A 23,985-nucleotide genomic window follows, 5' to 3' on the forward strand; every position below is an offset into this window, starting at 1 on the left:
TGAAATATCAATTAACCATTGTTTACAGCTCTTCAACTGCTCCAATCCCTAAGCCTATTAAGGTTTGCTTAGAATGGGATCCTCTCAGCAGACCACCAAGGAAGACATTATTTTTTGGGGTGTGGCAACAGTGGACAGAACAATGTCAGGATAACATCAAGCTGGGAACTAAGTGGAAAGAAAGTTCTACAAGCGTGTGCCAGATAAAATTCCTTGCCATATCCCAGTCCTCAGTTTAGCTCTTTTCACATGTACCTACTTGATTGTCTGTAGAGCATAGGGCTTGACTTTCTTTCATAGAGATTTTGTGGTTCATCTCTTATGGTATGGCCTTCATTTACTTCCAAAATAAGGTTTTCAGCAAATAAATATGCAAGTGAAAAAGGCAAATGCCATCTAAGATCTGGAATCAGGAAAGTGGTGAGATTGACATTAAAGCGCAGCACACTAAAATATTTATATGCATATTTGTGAAATATTAATGCAGCATCCTGCAAACACATGGACAAATCACTGGAGTAGGGCACCCTCAGACTTCTTTAAAGATTTGCCTTTTAACTGAGCACAGCTTTCGTCACTGGAAATGTTCCATTTGCCTCAGAGCACACTGTGGTCTCTCTCAGCCTTGAAATGTCAGCTGGTCAACATATCTTTCTTCAGAGCCCAGAGAACACACTGGTTCCCCTGGGCCAGTGCTCCACTCATCCTCACTCCTGGAGGGCACCAGCCATCTGCCAGCAGAGAGGCCACAGGAACTGCGCCCCTGTACAGGAGTGGCATGGGTGCCTGGCTTCTGGCTGCTGGGCCTCAAAGGCATCTTCAAAGGATGTGCATCCTCAAAGGCCCCTCCTCTGCCCACTGCCTGGCCCTGTGCTTCCCAAGGGATTCTGGGAAACCTAGCAGATGCCATCAAACACCAGAGAGCTGGGCTGAGGGCACTCAATCAACGGGGCTTTAGATAACCTAGAGGAGAAGAAGGCTAGGGAGAGCAGCCTGTGGGGAGGATGGAGTGCTAGATTCCCCAGGACTGATAGAATGTGGACCCCTTTAAGGCAGGGACCATGTCTGTCCTGTTTGCTGTCCTAACCCTAGCATCTAGAACAGTGCCAGGCACATAGCGGGAGCCCAATAAATAGCGGTTCACTGACTGACTTGCAGCCCACAGAGGTTGGCTGCTGAGACGCTCCCACCCAGGGGCAGTGTCCTTTACTGTGAAAAGATGGACAGAACTAAGTGTGACAATTTCTTCTATTTCCAGAAATGAAGGACGAAGCAGGGAACAGGAAAGGATACATGAGAGCCTGTTAAGAGGAAAGCGAATGGTCCATCCATTTCCTGAAAGGCCTACCACAGTTTATCAAGCTGAAGAAATGAGTACTGTACTTGGAGTCAGGAAGTCTGGGCTTTCAGCAGACACTTTCACAAATTTGCTGTGTGATGCACAACTAGTCATTTCCTCTCTCTAGGCTTCAGTTTCCTCTTCAGTAAAATGTAGTGGTTGGGCCAGACACATCCTAAAAGGCTAAGCCTATGATCACAGCTGGAAACTCAAGGATTTGTCAAAGCCTTTCACTGCTCTCCTTCCTAGCAGGAGGGCAGTCCCCTACCCCCTACCATACTTCACTTCCTAGGAGCTCTCAGTGAGCCCCTGTTCCAGAACATTCGCTGCTGATTTATGTGACCAGCCACAGCCAAAAGCCCCAGACAGGCCCAGGGGCCCTGAACACAGTTCTCAGCCTCAGCTGCCCTCCAGAGGCTGGTATGAGGCAGAAAGCTGATTTGCATGAGAACTGGGGACGCCCAGGAACTACAGGTCAACTGCAGAGCTTTCTTCAACCAGCTTGCAAGGCCTCTCCATTTCTGCGTGGAAGCTTTTCTGAAACTGGCCTGGCTTTCTCTTCCTGAGGGGCCATTTTGCTCTGGATCCATCCACAGGATGAAGGCAGCTCCACCCGCTCTCACCAGATGCTGACAAGGGAAAGGATGCCTCCTTTCCCCCAGGCCCTTTCCTTTCTGCCTTTCTGACTATTTTCCCCATTCACCTTCCAAAACTTTCCCTCTCCTTCCTCCCCTTCCCACGTACTTTCTCAGTCTCGGTGCCTCACCCCAATTCTTTTTATTCTGGCTTCCAAGGGTCTTCTCCTGGGTTTTTGGTCAGCAGCACCATTCTTCTGGCCTGGAAAGCTGGGCCCAGATTTCTGTGTCATTAAGGTTCCCTTACCATATTTAGTGAAGGGTCCAGGCAATCCATTTCTTTTTCCTCTCCTTTCTCTCTGTGGGTCCTTCTCCATCCACATCTTTAAAAAGCCCCCTGCCCCTATCTTGGCCATACTTGGCAGGTGCATTAGTTTTCTAGGGCTGCCTTATCAAAGTAGCACGGACTGGTGGCTTACAGAACAGAAATTTATTTCCTCACAGTTCTGGAGGCCAGAAGTCTGAGATCGAGGTGTCAGCAGGGTTGGTTTCTTCTGAGGCCTCTCTCCTTAGCTCATCGATGGCTGTCTTCTCCCTGTCTCTACATGTGGTCTTTCTTCCATGTCTTAATCTCCTCTTCTTAGAAAGACACCAGTCATGTCGGATTAGGGTCCACCCCAATCACCTCATTTTAACTTAATTACCACTTTAACAACTCTATCTCCAAATGTAGGCATAGTCGGTGGTCCTGGGGGTTAGGTACTGGGGGCTCGGAGACACAACTCAGCCCATCCCAGCAGGGTGATGGTGGTGGAGGTAGACGGAGCACAAGCATTATATGCTGTATCTGAACTGATTTTCTTGGGCTGAAAACCTTTAGGGAAGGATGTAGATGATAGGTGCCCTGTAGTCCAGAGCGGGTGATTCAGGATGACCTTCCGGGGTACTGTCCACTCAGCACTCCAACCCTGGGTGCTCCCCCAGAGTTATAGGCACCTGAGCTGGAGAAAAGCAGATGGGATAGCCCTAAAAGAAGCCAAGCATCAGGTAAACCAGAAGTTTAATAAAAATGAAGGAAATTACCATACAGTGAGCTGGCAATGGGCTGATATGTTGGTCAGCCTGACATGCTGACTCCATGTGAGTTCTGGGAGGTCACAGGATTGGTCCCTCACACCCCAAGATTCACTTTTCTCACTTGTCTTGTTCCCCTTGGGGAGGCCTCTGTCTTCCTGGTGTAATTTTGACCAGGCTGGTTATGAGCTCCCTCATCCTGTGAGGACAGCTGCCTGAGTCCGACCTTCACCCGTGATGATGATGTTCATAGACATCATTTCCTTATGTCCACACTCCCACCCTAGGTTCTGAGGCTGGCAGTCAGGTGAAAGCTTGTTTTGTGGAGAATAAGAGCTTTGCGAATGCCAGAGCCTCCTCTGTAGGAGATAGCCACATCTCCCAGGGTCTCCTGGCTCCCCTATAAATTCTTCTGCATCCTGTAGACCCACCTCTCTTGCAAAGTGTTCAGGAATGCAGAATGCCTGGGTGCTGGTGATGAGCGGGAACCAAGAGTCTGTACAGAAGGGGGCCCCACTGGTCCTGGGTCTCCCTGGTGACCACTGAGAGCCAGGCCAGTTAGGAGGTACTGCTTCTCCTCCGGGGGTGGACGGCTTTCCTCTTGGTGATGTCCTCCTCTGTGTCACTCTCACAATTCCTCTGGAAAAAAAAAAGAGGCTCAGGGCAAGAGAGTCATAAGATGCCAGGAATGGGGTTGTGCTGGGCTACATGGGCTGATACACCTGGGCCACAGGCCTACAAGCCAGGGAGGTAGATGTTGAGGGGAAGGCTGTTGCTCTGTCCACAGACAGGGAGTGGGTGGCTGGGGCTGGGGAGGGACATGAAATGGGGCCTTGAGGCCACATAATCAAGACCACTTGGCTAGGTGATCTGTGGGCTGGTGGGTCTCATGAACTCAGCCCAGAGAGAATGGAGGCGGGGGAGCCACAGGGACCTCCCCAAGCTCTGGCGGCCACCACTCCACACCCCCTCTTCTTTGACTGGCCTAGGCTGCACCTTTATCAAGCCTTGCCATGCACTTTTTCCAGGGAAATGGCTTCTGTGCTCCATTTTTATGAACAGGGAGAAGAGTAAAGTACATTCCATGGCTAAACCAGAGCCAAGGCAGCCACCCTGGAGGTCATAGTGCCCTTTTACTCCAGGCCATGTCAATTCAATCAAATTATTAAAAGAAGTACTAATTCAGAAAGACTTAAGCGGGTTATAAAAAAAAATCTGTTGTCAAACAATAATGTACAACAAAAATTTCACAATAAAGAAAAAAAATCTGTTGTCAGGTGTTCAATTTTAATGCTTCCTAAACAAAAGGACCTATTATTATTATTTTAAAGGAAAGTCCCTTTGGGAAAACTGTATAACAGATGTCTGGGACCCGATCCTTTTCCACTTGTAGGGTGGGCCATTGAGCTGCTGGTGCTGAGTGTTCGAGTAAAAAGAGGACTATTTTCAAATGTTTGCACAATGACAAAAATTAGGAAAAAAATTTACATTCTTTTCTATTACTCTCTGGTCCTCCGCCCCCAGAGGCCTGCATTATATCAATGCAACTCAGCCTGAAAGGCACGCCTGCTGCCCCCATGTGCCTTCCCTGGGCTTTCTCTCCTTCCCCTGGCCTAAGCCAGCTGGAAATCCAAGGTCAAGATCAACTTTAGCCAAACACATCCTGGACCAAGTCCAGCTATAATAACAAAAATAACTCAAGCTCTGCTGAACAGCAACTTTTTCACGTGAGTCAGAGCCAGACAATAAAAAAGTAAGCTGGGGGAAGTCTGCCTGTCATTAACAGGGATTCTCAGAGGGAGAGAGCCCAGGCCCCTTTTACAGCAGATGAGGAAAGTGGCCAGAAAAGGGACGTGGCTTGGCCAAAGGCACAAAGTTGTCTTAGGCCTCTGAAGCAATAAATCGTCAAGTCCTGGGCAAGAGCAAGAATCAACAAGAGCTCAGGCTGAAGAAAGAGCACCCCAGGACATGTGTGGGGGATGGAGAAGTGCAGGGGCTGGGCCAGGTCCCGGGATGCGGCCCCAGCACTATGGGTCCTGAGGCTGCTCAGGGCTGACCACCCATTTGTCTCAGGCAACTGCCTTCCAGCCCCTTCCTGAGCAAGAGTCACCTTCTGTCCTGACCTGTGCCATCTCAGACACTCCTAGGGCCCTCACCACACGTAGTAAGCAGTGGGGAGCATTGGTCCAAGAATAGAATCTCTACCAGTTGAAAAACTAACACTGCATCTGGAAGCACTGGCACTGCATTTTAAAGTCTACAGGAGGATTTCAAACAATAATGACTGCTAATATATATTGAACACTTATAATGCCAGGCTCTAAGAATATGTCGTCATTTAATCCTCATGACTACCCTATGAGGCAGGAACTATTGTTAACCCCATTTTAAAAATGATAACATTTTGGCACAGAGAGGTTAAGTAATTTCCTCAAGGTCACACAGCTAGTAAGTGGCAGATGTGAATCCTGGCAGTCTAGCTCCAGAGGCCACACTCTTGACCAGTGTAGTATATTATAAGTCCCTCATTTTAAATGTACATAAAACAGTAACAAGCTAATCAAATATAAGATATCATCTAAATATTTTCATTACTATAATGGTAATTACATTACATTACATTAATGGTAATCTAAAGCAAAACAGAAATGGAAAACTATAAAGCTCCCATTCTACTGCAGATCTTTGGATTGTCAGGAACAGATTTTGGACTGTCTGCGGTAGTCTCATTATCTAGAATCCTCAAGGTCCCCAGAAGGCTCCAAGTCCTCAGGGAAAGGCTGGGGCGGTGGAGCAGCAGCAGTCCCTTTGAAGGCCCAGCAGGAAAGGACTCGAGATCCTCCAGAAGCTGCCCCATTGGCGTGCTCCCCTCCCAGCACCACCCCAGTGGTCTCTCTGAACACACGGCCTCCACTGGTCACCCAGTGCAGAGGAGGACAGGACCAGCAGAACTGGCTGGAAACAGTTAAGACCCACCCGCTCCCCACACCCCTGAGCTCCAGGCCACCCCAGAATTGCACCCGAGAGGAGGGCCCTGCGTTTACCCACCAGGTCCTCATCCGGCCTCAGGTGCACCTTCTTCATCAGGGAGCGGGTGAGGTGGTTACACAAGGAGACGATGCTGAAGGAGAGCTAAGGGAGGGAGAGAGAAGTGCCAGGTGAGAATGTGCACAGGGACCCTGGCGGGAACCAGGAAACCGCCTGGACCTCTGCCCCCACCCCTAAACCCCGACACACCTTCCACCGTCTGCGGACATACTGCTTCTTGAAGTTCTCCAGGTTGACCACAGATTCCCTGCGCACCAGGGCTTGCTGGTTGTCCACGGGCTGGAAGACAAAACAGAGCGAGGTGGCTGACGCCGGGCTTCCGACAGCAGCCGTGCCGCTCTCCGCAGAAGCCCCGACCACACGAGGTCCTTAGCCTGACCCTGGCACCTCCCTGCCAGGCAGGGCATGAAGACGGACGCTGCACTGAGGGCCACGGTTACAGATGTCTCAGCTGTTCAGGAGATGCCCTTGGTGCCCCCGAGCTATTATTACCACAGCCAGACACACACGCCAGCTGGGCTCAGGCTCGGCCCCCCAAAGGTGAAGAGCGGGAGGCAGGGCCTGCAATCACGGATCACTTTGGAGAAGGGTCATTGTACAGCAGCCTAGGATGCCCATTGTGCTCTGGCCGGTTCTGGGCTTAGCTAAATGGATGCCTTGTTGGCAGACAGAGCAATTGTATTTCATTTAAAAACAAATTGAAGGAAATACGGGCTTCGAAGGGGATGGAGAGGAGATGAGATGTGTAGTTGCCTTTCAGTCTGGAAGTAAAGGCTCAGCTTAAGTCCTGACTTCTCCAAGAAGCCTGGCATGGCTTCTCTGAGCCTCAGTTTTCTCATCTGTAACATGGGGATAATAAATGACATTATGTCACAGGGTTATCTAGGATTAAATGAACATGCGTATGTAAAGTGCTTAACCTAGAGATGCTCAACAAATAGTAATAGATGATTGATAGCCTTCCTGCCTTCCCTAGTCTCTCTTTTTTTTTAAATTCTGGTTTGTTTGTTTGTTTTGTGATGAAGATTAGCCCTGAGCTAACATCCGTTGCCAATCCTCCTCTTTTTGCTGGGGAAGATTGGTCCTGGGCTAACATACGTGCCCATCTTCCTCTACTTTATATGGGATACTGCCACAGCATGGCTTGACAAGCGGTGCATCCGACTGAGCCTGGGATCCGAACTTGCAAACCCCGGGCTGCCGAGGTTAAGCGAACTTAAGTTAAGCAAACTTAACTGCTACACCACTGGGTGGGCCCCTTCCCTATTCTCTTTTTTAAAATTTATTTTATTTTATTTTAAAAATAGTTTTATTGAGGTATAATTGATATGCAAAAAAATCTGGACATATTCAATGTATATAATTTGATGAGTCCCTTACCTCTTGAATTCCTTCCCTTTTATAAAACAAGGTTTTTCTAGATCAAGAGGCCAAGAGATGGGGGTTTCAGGGGTTCTATGAACCTTCTGAAATGGTTTGCAAATTTTAATGTGTAAACTTGTACTTGAATGTTCAGAGCAGCATTATTCATAATAGCCAAAAAGTGGAAACAACTGAAATGTGCATCAACTGATGAATGGATAAACAAAATGTGGTATATCCATACGGTGGAATATTATTCAGGAGTATTATTCATAAAAAGGAATGAAGTACTAGATCATGCTACAACACAGAGGGACCTTGAAGACATTATAAGTGAAAGAAGCTAGACACAAAAGGCCACATACTGTGATTCTACTTACAAAAAATGTTAAGAATAGGCAAATCCATAGAGGCAGAAAGTATTTGAGTACAGTAGCCCCCCCTTATCCGCAGGGGATATGTTCCAAGACCCCCAGTGGATGCCTGAAACCGTGGATTGTACTGAACCCTAAATATACTATGTTTCTTCCTATACATACATACCTATGATAAAGTTTAATCTATAAATTAGGCACAGAGATGAACAACAATAACTAATAATAAAATAGAACAATTATAGCAATATACTGTAATAAAAGTTACTGTGGATCTTAGCAACCTCAGCACATGATCTTTTTCTTTCCTTAAGTCAAGAACTTGCACCTTTTCACTTAAAGAAAGCACTTTACAGCTTCTCTTTGGCATATCCGAATTGCCAGCATCACTACTCTTGCTTTTTGGGGCCATTATTAAGTAAAATAAGGGTTATTTGAATACAAGCACTGCCATACCAGACAGTCATCTGATAACTGAGGCTTATCTAAGTGACTAACAGGCAGGTAGCGTATACAGCGCGGATACGCTGGACAGAGGGATGATTCACGTCCTGGGTGGGACGGAGCAAGATTTCATCCTCTACTCAGAATGGTGCACAATTTAAAACTTATGAATTATTTATTTCTGGAGTTTTCCATTTAATATTTTCAGACCACGGGTAACCGAAATGGTGGAAAGCAAAACCACAGATAAGGGGTGACTACTGTAGTTGCCGGGACTGGAGAGAGGGGAGAATGGGGAATGACTACTAAAAGGTATGAAGTTTCTTTTGGGGATGATGAAATGTCCTGGAATTAGATAGTTGCACAACCTTGTGAATATACTAAAAACCATTGAATTGTACACTTTTAAATGGTGAATTTCATGGTATGTGAATTATATCTCAATAAAAAAATTAGTGTGTATGTACGAATACACATTCCTTCTGAGGAGAGTCGATAGCTTTCATTGATTCTCAAAGGTTTCGGTGACATCAAGAAAATGAGCTGCCCAGGATGATCCATAAGGTCTCATCCAGCTCTCTTTGCCTCTCGCCCTGACAGCCTCCTCACAGCAATGCCTCCTTCGGCACCTCAGTGAGTGCTGAGGGAGGTAGCTCATTGATGCCCGAGTGCTGCTCTTGTCTCCTAACCCCCACCTTGTTTATTTTTCATCATGGCACTAGGCACCAGGGGAAGCCAGTGCATATTGCTGGCCCACACTGCTCAGGACTTAAAATCTTCTAGCAGGAGGCCCTTTCCATATTCACCCAACCCCCATCCTCCTGGAAGGCCTCTGTGTATTTCTAAGCCCAATTCAAATGTGACCTCCTCCAAGACAACTTCCAAGAAACAATGTCTCTCTCCCCTACCTGATCAAAACACATGTGAGCTCCTTTATTATACACAGTGTATCATCTACCTCGGTCAACTCTGCAGTGGAGTCGTCCCACTAGTGGAAAACAACTTGAGGACACAGAAAGAATTTTCTTCATGTTTTTGTCAATGTCCCCTGCCCCACCTCTTAACAGTTGGGTGCTTAATAGTTGTATGGTTAAATTGTTTCCCTGAGCTGCTGAAGAGACAAACTGGAATGAAATCCTACGACCTGGGACCTGCTCACTTTAGCCAATGAGAGCCCCAGGCACCTGGATCAGCAGCCATGACACCATGACTGGGTATCATGACACCATGATTCACCATGGCAGAGCCATGGGGAGTCCTGGTGGGGGGTGGGGGGCTCAGAAAGCGGAGGAGAGTACACACAACCTTGACAAGGAGAGGAGATGAGAAAGCCAGGGGTTAGTCACCCTCCTAAACTGGAACACAGTGGTTTGGGCCAAAGAGTGCAGGAGGAAAGAGAGGCAGGAAGAAGGAAGATGGAGAGGGAAGAGAAGAGAAAAGGATGAGGGCGCTGAGGGGACCATCAGGCCAAGCTCTCCCAGCTCCATCCTTAATAGCCTCTCACCTCCTCTGCCGCACCTGCAAGCCCTGGGTCTAGGTCTCACCTGGAAGGGAGACGCAAAAGAGGGCAAAGCCTCCTTTTCCTGGTCTCAAAGCCTTCCAGCAGCTTCCCGGCACTCTTGATGGAACCCAACAAGCTCACCGAGACCCCCAAGGCCTGTACCATCTGGGTCCTTCTCCAACCTGATTTCCTCCCTCTCTCCTTCCTGCCTCTGTGGCTCCCGTCACACGGGTCTGCTTGCTGGTCCAGGAACCCAAGGTCTCAGGGTCTCTGCCCTTGCTCCTTCATATATTCACTCTGTCACTTTGTTCAGGTGTTGGCTCAAATGTCACCTCCTCAGGGAGGCCTTCCTTGACCACTCTATTTAAAACAGCTCCCCAACTGCCCCACACAACTCAATGTGCCTACATCCTACTTCTTCACAGCATGTGACACTACCTGACATTTTATTTTGTATTTATTTGTTTTTTGTTAGTCACCTTCTCCTGCACCTCCCAGCAACTGGTATCCCTTTCCAAGGTGATTTTCTGCCTTCTCAACCCACAGACATGTCTACCTCTAACCTCACTAATGTCTGCAATTCACCTTTGAGCCCAACCCTTGCAGGGGATGCTTGCGCTTCACTTGGAGGGTCTGATGAGGCAGGATCAGTAGACTCTGGGAGGGAAGGGGCCTCTTTTTATCCACTTACTGACTGGCACCCCATAGCTGGAAAGAGATGCCTGGAAAGAGATGCCTGAACCCCATAGCTGAAAAGTCAACATGTGGGCCAGGGGAATCCCATTAATGAAAATCCCACCTTCCAACTGGCCCAGCAGTGCCAGCCACTGAGCAGAGAGGCCCAACTAAAACATCAGGTGGGACCATTCTCAGGGGCCATTAGTGGGAGATGATGCAGTTACTTCTAGGGCCCTGTCTATATGCTGCACACAACAGCATGAATCCCAAGGAGGAGGCCACCCAGGCTATAAATCCGTCAGGCCGGCCCTTCCCAATCAATGGGCCTCCTTGGTTGCTAAGAGGCTCACCAAATGCTGATGCTGTTATCTAAGCCTTGCAAGTCAGAGAGATATAAATTCTGCAGCAAAATCTGCTCCCAGAAGGAATGTGGCATTAATACTTTTGACTAAATTGGGGGTGTGAGGGGGGATGGAGCTATGTTCTGCCTTTTCTCGACCCTTCCCTCTCTGCAAACAGCAGTGCCCACCTTCCAGCCTTGTGGTCCTTCAGCAATACCAGAGAGCTGGGGCAATTCTGACCAGGCTCCCAGGAGTGTGTTTGGTGTCTGGGGAAAATGTCAGGAAGGGAGACAAGGAGACAGAACACTGTGGCTGAAACCAGGTTTCGTTTGTGCAGATGCAAATGCCTTTGGAAAAGTCCAGTGGAGTGTGCTGGGTCAGACCCGACACCCACAGAGCAGGGAGATGAAGCAGCAGCCATTCTACCAGGCATAAAAAAGGAACCCTGGCTTTACAGAAGAAGCGACCCAGAAGATTATTTTTCTAAATACCAGGCCTTCTCTAGAAACTGCAAACAGATGGCAACTTTTCAAGCTTCCATGTGTGCCATTTCTCCACTGGAAGCCAGGGACGCCTGATCACCCCCTTCCCTCTCCTGCCCAGGTCTGTCATTCTGCCCCCCACCCATCTCCCTTAATCGAGTCTCTTTATAAGTGGCGCTTCTACCTCTCCCTTTTGCTGGCTGCTTTGCTGGCTGGAGCCCGGGCCCTGCTAGCCTTGCCTCCCTGTTCTGCCAGAAAGGAGCACATGAGGTTTACAGGTGCCTGAGTCTTTGCCTCCTTATAAATGGGTGGGAATTGCTACAGCACAGCTGTGTCCCTGCAGGTTGTCCCCTATGTCGAACAAGCCAACGGGAAGAGGTGGGAATGCCCCTTCCCTTGCCTGACCTGGTCGCACATTTCCAGATTAGGTCTCACCACAGATACACTCTCTCTTTTCATTCTCTTCTCTAGGAACTTCAGTTTTCAGACCAATTTTTCATCCCCAGGAAAATCTTCAAAAGCTTTCCCTCCTGTACTGTTACAAAAGACAAGAGACTTGAGAGACAACAACTCAAATGCCTGTGTCGACTGTGTTTGGATCCTGATTTGAATAAACCAAATGAGACAGGCCACCCTTGAGAAAAGTGGGGACATGTGAATATGGAATGTGTATCTATATATTAAGGAATTATTCTTGATTTAGCAGGTGTGATAAATGACACAGTGATAATATTAAAAAGAAATTCCTTATCAGAGATTCATGCTGAAGAATTTATGAGTTAAGTAAGTCTGAAGTTTGCTTTAAAATACTCCAGAAAAAGTAGTGGTGGAGTTGAAGGATAGAGCACTGGCCATGACTTGTTGCTTTTGAAGCTGGGTAACAGGTATGTGAAAGTTATTCCACTACACCATTCTTGACACTTCTGTGCAAGTTTTGAAAACTTCCCATAACAAAAAGTTACAAACTCTCCTTCTTTTTTTTTTTTTCCTGAGGAAGTTTCGCCCTAAGGTAACATCCCCAATCCTCTTTTTTTTTTTTTTTCTTTCCGCTTGAGGAAGATTAGCCCTGAGCTAACTTCTGTGCTAATCTTCCTCTATTTTGTATGTTGGACACCTCCACAGTGTGGCTGGTGAATGGAGTAGGTCCGTGCCCCGGGATCTGAACCCACGAACCCAGGCTACTGAAGCGGAGCGCACAGAACTTGAACCACTCGGCCACGGGGCAGGGCCCCTCTTTCTCTTTTTAATCTCTGTAATCTCCTTCTCTTTAATCTCCATGTAACAGTTTCAGGTTCCTGACCCCAATCTAGGCTCACCCTCATCCTCCAAATTCCACTTGGCACCTTCTCCAGAAGGTTACAGCTTGGAAGGGGGCTATCGGTAGTGGGGAAACCTTCCCTGAGAAGGCTTCTGCTCTCTGCCGTCCCCTCACCCTCTCTCAATCAGAGTTCATCTCTCTCCTCTTTTCTGGAATATTAGGTACCTCTATTTTATCACTCACCAGACCTTTCCTATCTCCCAGTTGGTTGGGTCCCCATCTGTCCTAGACACTGAGTCTTTTATTCAGGGATTGTCTTGTCCTTATCTGTCACCTCCCTACAGAGGCAGAGCACAATCAGTGTTTGTTCAACTGAACTGGCCCCCTCTGCTCCTCGAATATGCCTACTGCTGGGTCACCTCTCCAGGGCAAAGAATCTTCTCACAGGCCAAGAGTTTCACAGACAAAGGAGAAAAGGCCATTCAGTTCCACAGACATTTACAGAGGCCAACAGTGGGGGTGGTAGCTGGACACACAGCCACCACATGGGCCAACTGCGCTGTGTGATGGACTGAGGTGGGAAGCCACCATCTTCATAATCACCTGCGGGGGAGGGTGGGCTGTAGGAGGGGGGCTCATGGAGGAGACTCTGGCTTCTCTTGTCATTATTACTCTGCCCCATTCCTTTACTGCCAGCCTCCTGCATCTGTAGAATTATGGCATACCACACCATGGTACCATGCAAAGCCGGGTAACCATGTGCCATGTGCATCCGCCTCAGAGCAGGGACAGGCTGCTGCCTTCTCCAAGCGCTGGCTCTCCAGCTTCCTTGGGAATCGTTATTCAGGAAGATGTCATACACTCACCCTCCCCTCCCCAACAGCCCAGGCTGGCATTTGCACAGAGGCTGACCTTTCATTCACAGCCTGGTGAATGAAAAATCCTCCATGACCACAGAGGGGCCTGCCCACAGAGCAGTGTCCCCCAGGCCTTTCTCTCTCTAGGTGCCAGTGAAATATTCCACTTCCGATACCCCATCCCACCATCATCAGCCCCGCCCTGCACTTGACACCACTGTTAAAATGCCAGCTGTGGGCATGTGGTGAAGAGCTAAGCAGGTCTTCTGGCTGAGCATTCCACAGGCCTCCTTGGGCTCCCCTCGGCAACAGGTTCTGGAGTTGGACTAGCTGGGTCACAGAGGAAGGTAACAGTCTTCTCTGATTTCCCTGAAAGACTTGGGGACATTTCTCAGTTCACTTCAACTTTTCTTTGGAAGGTCTTAGTACAGAAAAGGGTCTGTTTATAAAACATCTAAATGACAAGTAATTACCAGCAACAATATGAAGAAAAAAGGGACAATTCCACTACTGTAAGGAAAACCACTTTTGGTTCTGACCCAGCCCTGAGGCTGACTAGCTGGGTGACTTTAGACAAGTCCTGTCCCGTAAAATGCTGTAAGATGAGGGTGTCCGCTGGTTCTCCTCTGAGGACTCTCCTTAGCACAGACAGTGTATGGCTCATGCCATGATCATACAATAACCGCTTCTCCCTCCCTTTTCCCAGTCTCCCTAATTCAAATCATTGTCAGCATCTTACTCCTTTACTGCATTTTATTTCGACCTTCACAAGAAAGTTTGCCCTGAGTTGCTCAATCAGGGGCTTCCTTTCCTTAGGAAACCTGGCTGTATGGAGGTCACAATCTGCTGACATGGCCAAAGGGACCTTTAACATTTGCAGTGTCTTATGACAAATGGGTACATCACACCCATGTGTGTGGCAGGTAAGTCCTTGGGGGGATTGTAGACGGGTCATTTGTACCAATTCTTCCAGGCAGGCATGAGAAACAGGGCTTTGCCATCTTCCATTGATTCCAAGGTGCACATTTTTGGATCTCTGAAATTGGGACACATCTCCCAATCAATGCAGTCCTATCATTACTGTGGGTCTGAAGTGAAGGCAGTTGCTCTGGGAGATGACCACACTGCTTCTGCAGCCATCAGGGCCACACAGCCTCAGACGGTTTGACATTATATTCTCTGCTTGAGGTTCTTTTGGATCACATTGGTTGTGCCAATTCAGAAAGCAAAGCTGCATGAGTACCACTGGCCTGGGGCTCCTACTCTCAGGGGAGGATTTTTCATCCTTCCATTAGTGTCAAGGTTGAGACACGTGTTTCCTTGCTTTCCCTCTCTGCTTGTGGCTTTATTTCTCATTTACCCTCTCAGTGAGTGCGTCCTAGCTTTGTGTGGGGGGTCTCCTATTGGACTTCCCACCTTGGGCTTTTTTTCTTTCTTATTTTTGGTACATAAAATGATGCATTTTATAATTATGGTTTCTTATATTTGAGGAAAAAAGTTTCTCTTACAAATATTATATATGATATTTGAAATTATCCAGCATACTAACAGAAAAGGAGATAGCCCTTTGAACAAATGGTTTCATAGGATCAAAATCTCATATCTCATCCTAAACCACTTACTGTCTGTGCTAAATGGGCATCTTCCCCCCCAGCACCTCAGGGTGTGGACTAGCCCGGCGCCCATCATGGCTCCCCATGACTCTTGGGATAAAGGCAGAGCTCTTTAATATGGCAAAGCCCTGCTGGGCCCGCATCCTCTCCATTCACGTCTACACCATACTCTTATTCTCTCCTCTCCAGCTCTCCTTCTGTCCCGAATTTTCAGCCTTCCATGGGCCTTCCCACCACAGAGCCCTGGCACGACAGCTCTGTTGGGATCACTTCTTTCTCCCTGCTTTGCTTAGCTGTTCTCAGCTCCAGTGTCTCAGGGATGCCTTCCCCGACAAAGTCAGACACCCACTGCAGGCTCTTGCAGTGCTTCTCTTTCATAGCATATCTCCCAGCAGCAGTTCTACATTTGTAGAATGTTCTTGATTAATGTTGGAATCCTTCACTGGACTGCAAACTCCACGAAGGCAGGAAACATGCTTTTTTTCCACTCAACATCGTATCCCCAGTGCCAAGACGAGTGCCTGACAGTTGGTAGATGCTCAAAAATTATTTGTGAATGGCTGGATGGATGAATCTGGGTATAACCAGCCCTATTAGCAGAGAATAAACTCTTGGAGCTTGGGGCAGTTAGGGGAAGCAGAAAGAGCAACCAACTCATCATCAGAAAGCTTCTATTTTTGCCACTATTGTGACCTTGGGCAAATCACATCCTCTCTGTTTCCTCATCTCCAAATTGGGAATAACATTGACCCTGCCTATCCGATAAGGGTATTTTATGAGGCTGTGAAGGCACTTTGAAACTATACAATCTGTTCCCCGACCCCAAGCTTCTAGCACAGCGCTGGGCCCACACTCCATGCTCTGTCTATATGAGTTGGTTGACGGGCCCCACCTCCAGGAAAAGGGAGATGAAATCATACAGTCCTTGGGGAGGTGTGCTCAAAGCTTGGGGTCAAGAAGGGACCACTGAGCCTTGTGCTTCCCAATCTTAATGTCCACCCTCTTCAAAAACTCTCATGGAGAGCACGGAGTGTGGCCCAGTGCCCTAGGTTCACAAGAAAAGGAACCTTCTTGTTGAGTCCCTTTGGTCTTCATTCTCAACACAAAGTTGGGGCCCTTAGCCAGAGGCGGGAAAGGCGGAGAAGGGTGAGGTGCTGTGCCTTCCCTCCTGCTCTGCAGGGACAGGGCTGGATAGGGACAATGAACTGCACCTTCTAGGACACACTTCTTGGGACAATTGTCTAAAGGTATGAGGCATTTCACTTATAGCTGGCAGAATACATGAAGTTGCTTACTTTTCCTCTGGGATCTGACCTTTAATATTCAGGGGGTTTTTTACAGCAAAGCCTCACCATTTCATCCCATATACCTACCTTAGAGTTTGGCATCCTGGGTTTCTGTTTCATCTGCATCAACTAGCTGTGAATGACCCTGAGTAAGTCATTTTCCCTCTCTGAGTCAATTTCCTCATCAGTTACATGCAAATAACAGTTACAACAATAATAATACCACCCACCTTCCTCTCTGAGTTCATTTAAGGATCATATGAGGTCAAAGACATAAGTGCTTGGTAAGGGAAAAGTCAATGCAAACGAAAGGTAATATTTTCTCTGTATGTTTTAAATACCTGCTTCTGCAGCAGGAAAACAGCAAGCTGACTTACTGTTATCCCTAGTTAACTCGAATATTACCCAAGACTTGCAAGCCGTAAGGCACGTAGGTGGGGAGTGAGATGTGAACAAATCCATTAGCACAAATCAATGATCAAGCGTCTCCCCAGGGCCAGCCATCTTCCATCTGGAGAAGGGTACACTGAGGGGTATTCATTCTCAATGGTTTTAACAGCTTGGCTGCCCTGCCAGCACTCTCCCAGAAAACCAGGTTGGTGAGAGGAGGTGCAGGATGAATAATTAGCTAACACCCTGTGATTCTGGATTCTGTGAAGGGGGTGGAAAGCTATGCTACAGACACACACCCCTGCCGGATAATTCTAGCTGGTGCCCCGGCACGGCAGTTGGGAACACGCTTCTGCAAACCATCCAGGCGGCATTACTGTCTGGATTCTGGTGCTCAGAGCTTCAAGCTGGCCAAGAATTCCTCGCTGCAGGATCTGTTGAACAGCTCCACTAGAGACTCACTGGTGTCCTGGTGGAACATGGAGCCCATGCCATCTGTGCTCCCGCTCTCCAACTGGAAGCTGCCCATCAGTTCCTGGATCCACTGTAGGTCTGCCGAGAGCTCTTGCCTCAGAGCCTCAAACTGCGCCTGCAGATGGTCCAATTTCCTGGCCATGCTCCCGAGGCTGGACCCTGTGGCCCGGATGTCTTCTCGAAGGAGCTTCTTCAAGGACTCCACTTTGCGGAACTCATACCTGAGCTGGGACAGGTCTTGCCGGGCACTCTCACTCTCCTCTCGGTACCAAGCCTCCTTCTCATTGTAGATAGAGACCAGGGTCTCCACATCGTCCTGGATGGTATCATGGGCCTCTGCCAGGGCACGGCATCCCTGGTCCACCTGAGCCACGTCCTCTACCACGCGAGCAAAACGCTCGAAGTTGACGTAGGTGTTGTTGGGGGGCATGCTCGAGTGGCATTTGAGGGTGTACTCCCTCAGGCGCTTGGTCTTCAGCTGGGCAGGCTCTGTCTTCTGCTGTTCTGGGGTTCTGACTTCTCCTTTGGACTGGTAGGTGTTTAGAAAGAAGAGTCAGAGTTAATTTGACACCTGCTCCAAAGGGCAGTCCAAGGTGCAGGCGGAAGGCACACGAGCAGCCTCTTTGGCATTCACTGCATGCGTCAGGCCATAGGGAGGACCAGCGTGGGATGAGCACCCTCCAGACCATAAGAAAGCTGGCGGAGCACAGGGGTGCCACCTGCATGCTCACTTCAGGGCAGGCTGGTCCACGGCCATTAGAGAGGGTCTCCATATGCATAGCGTTTAGGGGTGCTTGCACAACAAGCAGGCTACAGCCGGGACTCTGCAGGCATCCACTCAAGGGCTGGGGCACACCAGGCACGGCTGACACAGGGAGGCTGAGGGGCTTCTCTCCTTCAGGGCCAGTCGGCGCCCTGGGCCTCAACAACACTGGGCATGCTGAGCAGAGAGGCAGCCCAAGAGACTCCCCAACTCAGTGCTCTGGGCCCACCCCAAACCTGGCCTCATCCTTCTACGAGCAGATGAATCTGACCTTCTCCTGAGGGCTGCAGCCCTCCCTGCTCTCCCTCTCCCATAGGGCTCTACCCCTTCTCATCTGCACCCTCGGATCATCCTCGTCGGCCCCCTCATTAACAATCCAGGTGAACGGGAAGTCTGGTGACGTCCCTGGGCATGCACATCTCGTCAGTCAGTGGAACCAGGGCCAGAATCCCCGTGTCCTGATCCCCCCACGCCAAAGTGCTTTTCACCAGCACTTTACTATTTGTGACTAGACTGCAAGACTCCCTGAAAAACCAGCCACTGGAAGCCCGATTACGAAGTGAAGCAGGTTAGGCAGGGATTCATCTTTGTGCCCTCACCGTCCCCAGAGGGGACAGAACTGCCCTGAGAGCAGTTGCCTCTCCTCCCTACCAGGCCTGCATCTTAGAGCCCCATTCCCTGAGGTCTCGAGGTGCCTGCGGAAGCTGGGTGACTGGTTTGAGTGTCATCCTTTACTCAGAGCCCCAAAAATCAGGAAGATGGAGCCCTGGTTACGAAGTCGAGGTTTTCCACTGTCATCGATCTCTCTCTACCACTGGGGAGTCCTGATTTCTGCTTTGGGAATGATGCCGACATGTCCTCCAACAGAGAACACTTTGTAAGATGGCCTCAAAGAAAAAGGGTTTCAACTGAGGTTTGTGAGGGTTTCATTTCACAAGTCACCTCAACTTGCGAAATAGAAACTTAAACCTAATAACCTTCGGAGCCCCCAACTAGCTTTCATCTGTGCCCGAGGGTCAGTGTTTCAAGCAAAGGCCTTTCCGTGGGCCCTCTGCATCTGGCCACGCCAGCCAGCCCTGGTGACAGAGCAGGGACCTGCCTGTCCCAGGGACTCACCACTGTCCTTACCATGATCCAGGGGTGTCTGAGAGCCTCTTCGATTGTGAGCCGTTTCCTGCAACAAGGATCAGAAAATAGTGATCTATGAGGACAGAAGCTGAGAGCACCAGTCTCTATCCTTACTCTTTTTCAAACCTGCATTTTGGCATTTTTTGACCACTGCCATCAAACCAGAATAATGGGGGATGCAGAGACAGATGGGGAACTGACTGAATTCCCTGCATTCCAGAGAAAGCGGTCCAGGCAGACCCCTCGATAGATTGACATTACATAACCTTTCATCTTTGGTCCCAAAGTTGAAGGGCCTAATGCCACACTATAGGAGAGTCCTAGTGCTCTTCTGAGCTTCTAGTTCTACATTGCTAAACCTTCGGTCTCTGTTTTTCTGTTTGCCTCCCAGATCCCTTCTCTGGCCTTCCCTGCTCTGTTCCCAGGTAGGGTGATCCTACCTAGCACTGCCTTTAGACAGGGAAATCAGGCCTCTGCATTTTAGAGGACCTCACTCTGGCCCTCTCTGAAGTCTGTGGGACCAAGAGGACACGGCCTTCTAGAGTGTGTGGACCTTACCCCTGCCCCATCTAGGCCATGCTCTGGGCATCCAGCACCCTACAATTCCTTGCTTATCTCCTGCTTTGACCCCACAGCCACAGGGCTCACCTTGGGCCCTAAAGAAGGGGTAGAATTAGCATGTCTCCTATTCTCTCACTTACTGACCCCTCTGAGCCCACCTCCCCTGACTCCCACCTGAATTGGCTTGAAAACTATGCCTTTTTCAAATTCTAGTTCCAGGTGCCTTTGGGACCGACTGTACAAGATAATGAGCCCTGGAGAAACCCAAGCTGACTTCCAAACACACACGTGCACACACACACACACACACACACACACACACACAGAGTTATTTGTACTTCAGCAGGAAAAGAAAGCAGAAAGACTTGAGCAAACAAGACAAATGCCAAGTCTCAGCCAGTCTACACTTCTCAGCACCTGCCCAGATTAGACCACAATGGTGTGGATGACAGCCGGTGGCAAAGTGGGGACAGACTGACAAGTCTTTGGGAGAGGCAATAGGAGTGAGTCCCTGAGAAGCCCGTGCCTTTCTCTGTCCTCTTACCGGGTCTCTTTAACTAGAAGCTTCCGAATGAAGTCCTTGGCCAGCTCGCTGGTCTGGCTGAAGAATTCCTCATCAAAGTCATAACTCACTGCTGTGATATTTGCCAGCGTTTCCTGCTTCGTGTCTCCCAGGAAAGGGGACGCTCCACTTAGGCTGAGCACACAGAGAGGGAACATGTGACGGTAGGAAAGGAGATGGAAGGCGGTGATGGACACAGGGACCCCCTAACTCATACGGTTGCATGGGGATGGGGCTCCCCATGCTCCCAGCAACACTGCCTGCCCCCTCTGGGCAGCCAGTCAGCAGCCTTTTCAATTGAGTCCAATTCAATACACTTCATGGGGCTCCTACTAAGTGCTTGACAGAGAGAAACTGTGTCTTCAGGGGACTCAAAAGAGGAAGAGAGAGAAACACTGGGACATGGCTCCTCATAATCCCCAGTGGAACAAAGCAGAATATAATAGAAGGCCAGACAAAGGGCTGGAGGAGCACAGGACAGAGGGGAGGTCCAGTGCAGGCTTCAGGGGAGAGTTGACATTTGCATCAGTTGTGTCTTGAAGAATGAAGAGGTTGTCAGCAGTCAGAGAAGGAGATGGAAGGTCTTCTAGGCTAAGGGAGCAGCTTGAGCTCTCTGAGAGGTGTGAGGGAGAGTTGTGCAAGTAGACGGGCCATTAGGGACTAGAAGGGTGTGTGAGGTTCCCCTGCAGGTTTTGTCACGGATATGTCATCAAATAGTGACTCCTGAATCTACTCTCTCCTGACTCATATTCCAGTTGCTTATGGGACACCTCAACCCAGATGTGCCATTGTCCCAGAAGTCACTGTGCCCAAACCTCCCTCCATGCACTCCCTGCCTTGAATTATGTCACTTCACAAATGCACCCAAGCTGGAAACACAGCAGCAACCTCTGACTCTTCCTTACATTCCCTCACCACATCTAACTGGCCAAAAAGTCTTGTTGATTCCATTTACTAAATACCTCTTAAAGGTCATCACTAACCCACTGACACTTTCTTAGCATAGTAGCAGCAAAGTACACTGGGAAAAATTTGATATTTCAATCCTGGGTTTGAATCCCAGCTCTGCTACCCATGTGTGAACCTAGGTGAGTTACTCAGCCTCTCTGAGCTTCGGTTTCCTCATCTGTAAAATGAAGAAAATAAAAGTCTCCACCTCACGTGATTATTGTGAAGAATAAATACATATAAAATGTTCCATGCAATCCTGGCCCACACTAAGAGCTCTGGAATTGATGGCCATTATTATTGTCATTGTTAGAACACAAAGAACCTTCTATGACTCCCCATTTTCTACAGGATCATGTCTAAACTCCTAAGCAAGGCATCAGAAGTTGGTCCCTACCACACGCTCAGTACATTTTACCACACTTAACGTGCTCACTGTTCCCTTACTCAGCAGGACAGCTCTTCCCTCCCCTTCCACCTGGAGTATTAACCTCATTCTGTATACCCCAGTTCAAATCTTTCTCTCTCTCTCTCTCTCATTAACCTTCCACAGCCCCAGCAAACCAGTGGCTCTCCCATCTGTGTCCAGCATAACCTCCAGCATAACCTTGGTCCTACCAGGTGAGAGTTACCTATCTGGTGTCTCCCTCTGACACAGAAAGCTCCAGAGAAGCAGGGCAGACTCTCCCTCATGTCAGTATTCCAAGTGCCTGGCACAGTACCCGCCATGGAGCAGGCACTCAATAAACTGTGAGCTACAAGAAGATGTGTACCCTGTAAACACAGGAATTCCTTAATATTTCAATATGAAAACCAGAGTTCTGAAGAAATCAAAGTTTCAAGAGCCAATATCTGAATATTCTGGCTCTGATCTGAAACTACATAGCAGTACATCAAATTCTCTTTCTTTGCATCAAATTGCTCTGGGGCTTTTTACAAATACTGATGCCCAGACCCCACCCCTAGTGATTCTGATTTAATAGATCCGGGGTGGGGCCTGGGGCATGGTAGGTATTAAAAGTTCTAACGTGCAGCTAGGGTTGAGACCCACTGCTGCAGTTTGTTGGGGGGTGGGGGAGTCCACCACATTGTACAGTGCTCCCAGTCCAAGTTCCATTGGAAGGCTCAGAGATCTGGTTTATGGGGTGTTGAGAGAATGATCCCCTCAGCTGTTCAACTGTGGTGTCCCCTGTCTTCTCTGGCTGTTGGCTGACTCTTACTCAGTGTGCCATCAAAACAGCATTTTCCAGAGAAGTCAAGAATACAATCCCATTTACAATCACAACAAAAAGAATAAAATATCTAGGAATAAATTTAACCAAGGAAGTGAAAGTCCTATACACTGAAAACTATAAGACATTATTGAAAGAAATTGAAGAAGACATAAAGAAATGGAAAGATATTCTATGCTCATGGATTGGAAGAATAAACATAGTTAAAATGTCCATACTTCCTAAAGCAATCTATAGATTCAGTGCAATCCCAATCAGAATCCCAATGACATTCTTCATGGAAATAGAACAACGAATCCTAAAATTTATATAGAACAACAAAAGACCCCACTTAGCCAAAGCAATCCTGAGAAAAAAGAACAAAGCTGGACGTATCATAATACCTAACTTCAAAATATACTACAAAGCTATAGTAATCAAAACAGCATGGTACTGGCAGAAAAACACACACACATCAATGGAACAGAATTGAAAGCCCACTAATAAAACCACATATCTATGGACAGCTAATCTTCGACAAAGGAGCTAAGAACACACAATGGAGAAAGGAAAGTGTCTTCAATAAATGGTGTTGGGGGCCAGCCCTGTGGCTTAGCGGTTAAGTGCGTGCGCTCCGCTGCTGGCGGCCCGGGTTCGGATCCTGGGCGCGCACCGACGCACCGCTTCTCCGGCCATGCTGAGGCCGCGTCCCACATACAGCAACTAGAAGGATGTGCAGCTATGACATGCAACTATCTACTGGGGCTTTGGGGGAAAAATAAATAAATTATTTTTAAAAAAATGTTTAAAAAAATAAATAAAAATAATGGTGTTGGGAAAACGGGACAGCCAAGTGCAAAAGAACGAAAGCAGACCATCATCTTACACCATACACAAAAATTAACTCAAAATGGATTAAAGATTTGAATGTAAGACCTGAAACCATAAAACTCCTAGAAGAAAATGTAGGCAGTATATTCCTTGACAATGGTCTTAGCAGTATCTTTTTGAATACCATGTCTACTCAGGCAAAGGAAACAAAAGAAAAAATAAACAAATGGGACTACATCAGACTAAAAAACTTCTGCAAGGCAAAGGAAACCATGAACAAAACGAAAAGACAACCCATCAACTGGGAGAATGTGTTTGTAAATCGTACACCTGACAAGTAGTTAATTTCCAAAATATATAAAGAAGTCATACAACTCAACAACAAAAAAACAAACAACCCAATCAAAAAATGGGCAGATGAACAGACATTTTTCCAAAGATATACAGATGGCCAACAGGCACATGAAAAGATGCTCAACATCACTAATTACTAGAGAGATACAAATCAAAACTACAATGAGATATCACCTTACACCTGTCAGAATGGCTATAATTAACAAGATGAGAAATAACAAACATTGGAGAGAATGTGGAGAAAAGGGAACCCTCATACACTGCTGGTGGGAATGCAAACTGGTGCAGCCACTATGGAAAACAGCATGGAGATTCCTCAAAAAATTAAAAATAAAAATATCATATGATCCACCTATGCCACTACTGAGTATTTATCCAAAGAATGTGAAATTAACAATTCAAAGAGATTTATGCACCTCTATGTTCCTCGCAGCATTATTCACAATAGCCAAGACGTGGAAGCAACCCAAATGCCCATCAGCGGATGAATGGATAAAGAAGATGTGGTATATATACACAATGGGATACTAC

The 23,985-nt window shown here is 47.9% G+C and overlaps 1 protein-coding gene across 2 annotated transcripts in view; it reads right to left on the bottom strand.

Annotated features, from left to right (window-relative positions):
* Positions 1 to 3,329: 3,329 nt before the first annotated feature.
* The window catches only part of DAPK2 (death associated protein kinase 2), a 114,660-nt gene continuing 94,004 nt past the window's right edge, over positions 3,330 to 23,985 (bottom strand). The window contains exons 8-12 of one of the 2 annotated variants that reach the window (XM_058541798.1): positions 20,093 to 20,245; positions 18,988 to 19,033; positions 6,226 to 6,315; positions 6,037 to 6,120; positions 3,330 to 3,627 (exon numbers count right to left, since the gene is read on the bottom strand). In XM_058541798.1, the coding sequence (XP_058397781.1) occupies positions 3,547 to 3,627; positions 6,037 to 6,120; positions 6,226 to 6,315; positions 18,988 to 19,033; positions 20,093 to 20,245 (454 nt within the window). In that variant the 3' untranslated portion in view covers positions 3,330 to 3,546. Of the gene's footprint in view, positions 3,628 to 6,036; positions 6,121 to 6,225; positions 6,316 to 17,016; positions 17,626 to 18,987; positions 19,034 to 20,092; positions 20,246 to 23,985 lie in introns of those variants that run through there. The other variant, XM_058541797.1, reaches the window with a different exon arrangement.

The sequence above is a fragment of the Diceros bicornis genome, chromosome 5 (genome assembly GCF_020826845.1).
Source record: "Diceros bicornis minor isolate mBicDic1 chromosome 5, mDicBic1.mat.cur, whole genome shotgun sequence".
NCBI lineage: Eukaryota > Metazoa > Chordata > Mammalia > Perissodactyla > Rhinocerotidae > Diceros > Diceros bicornis.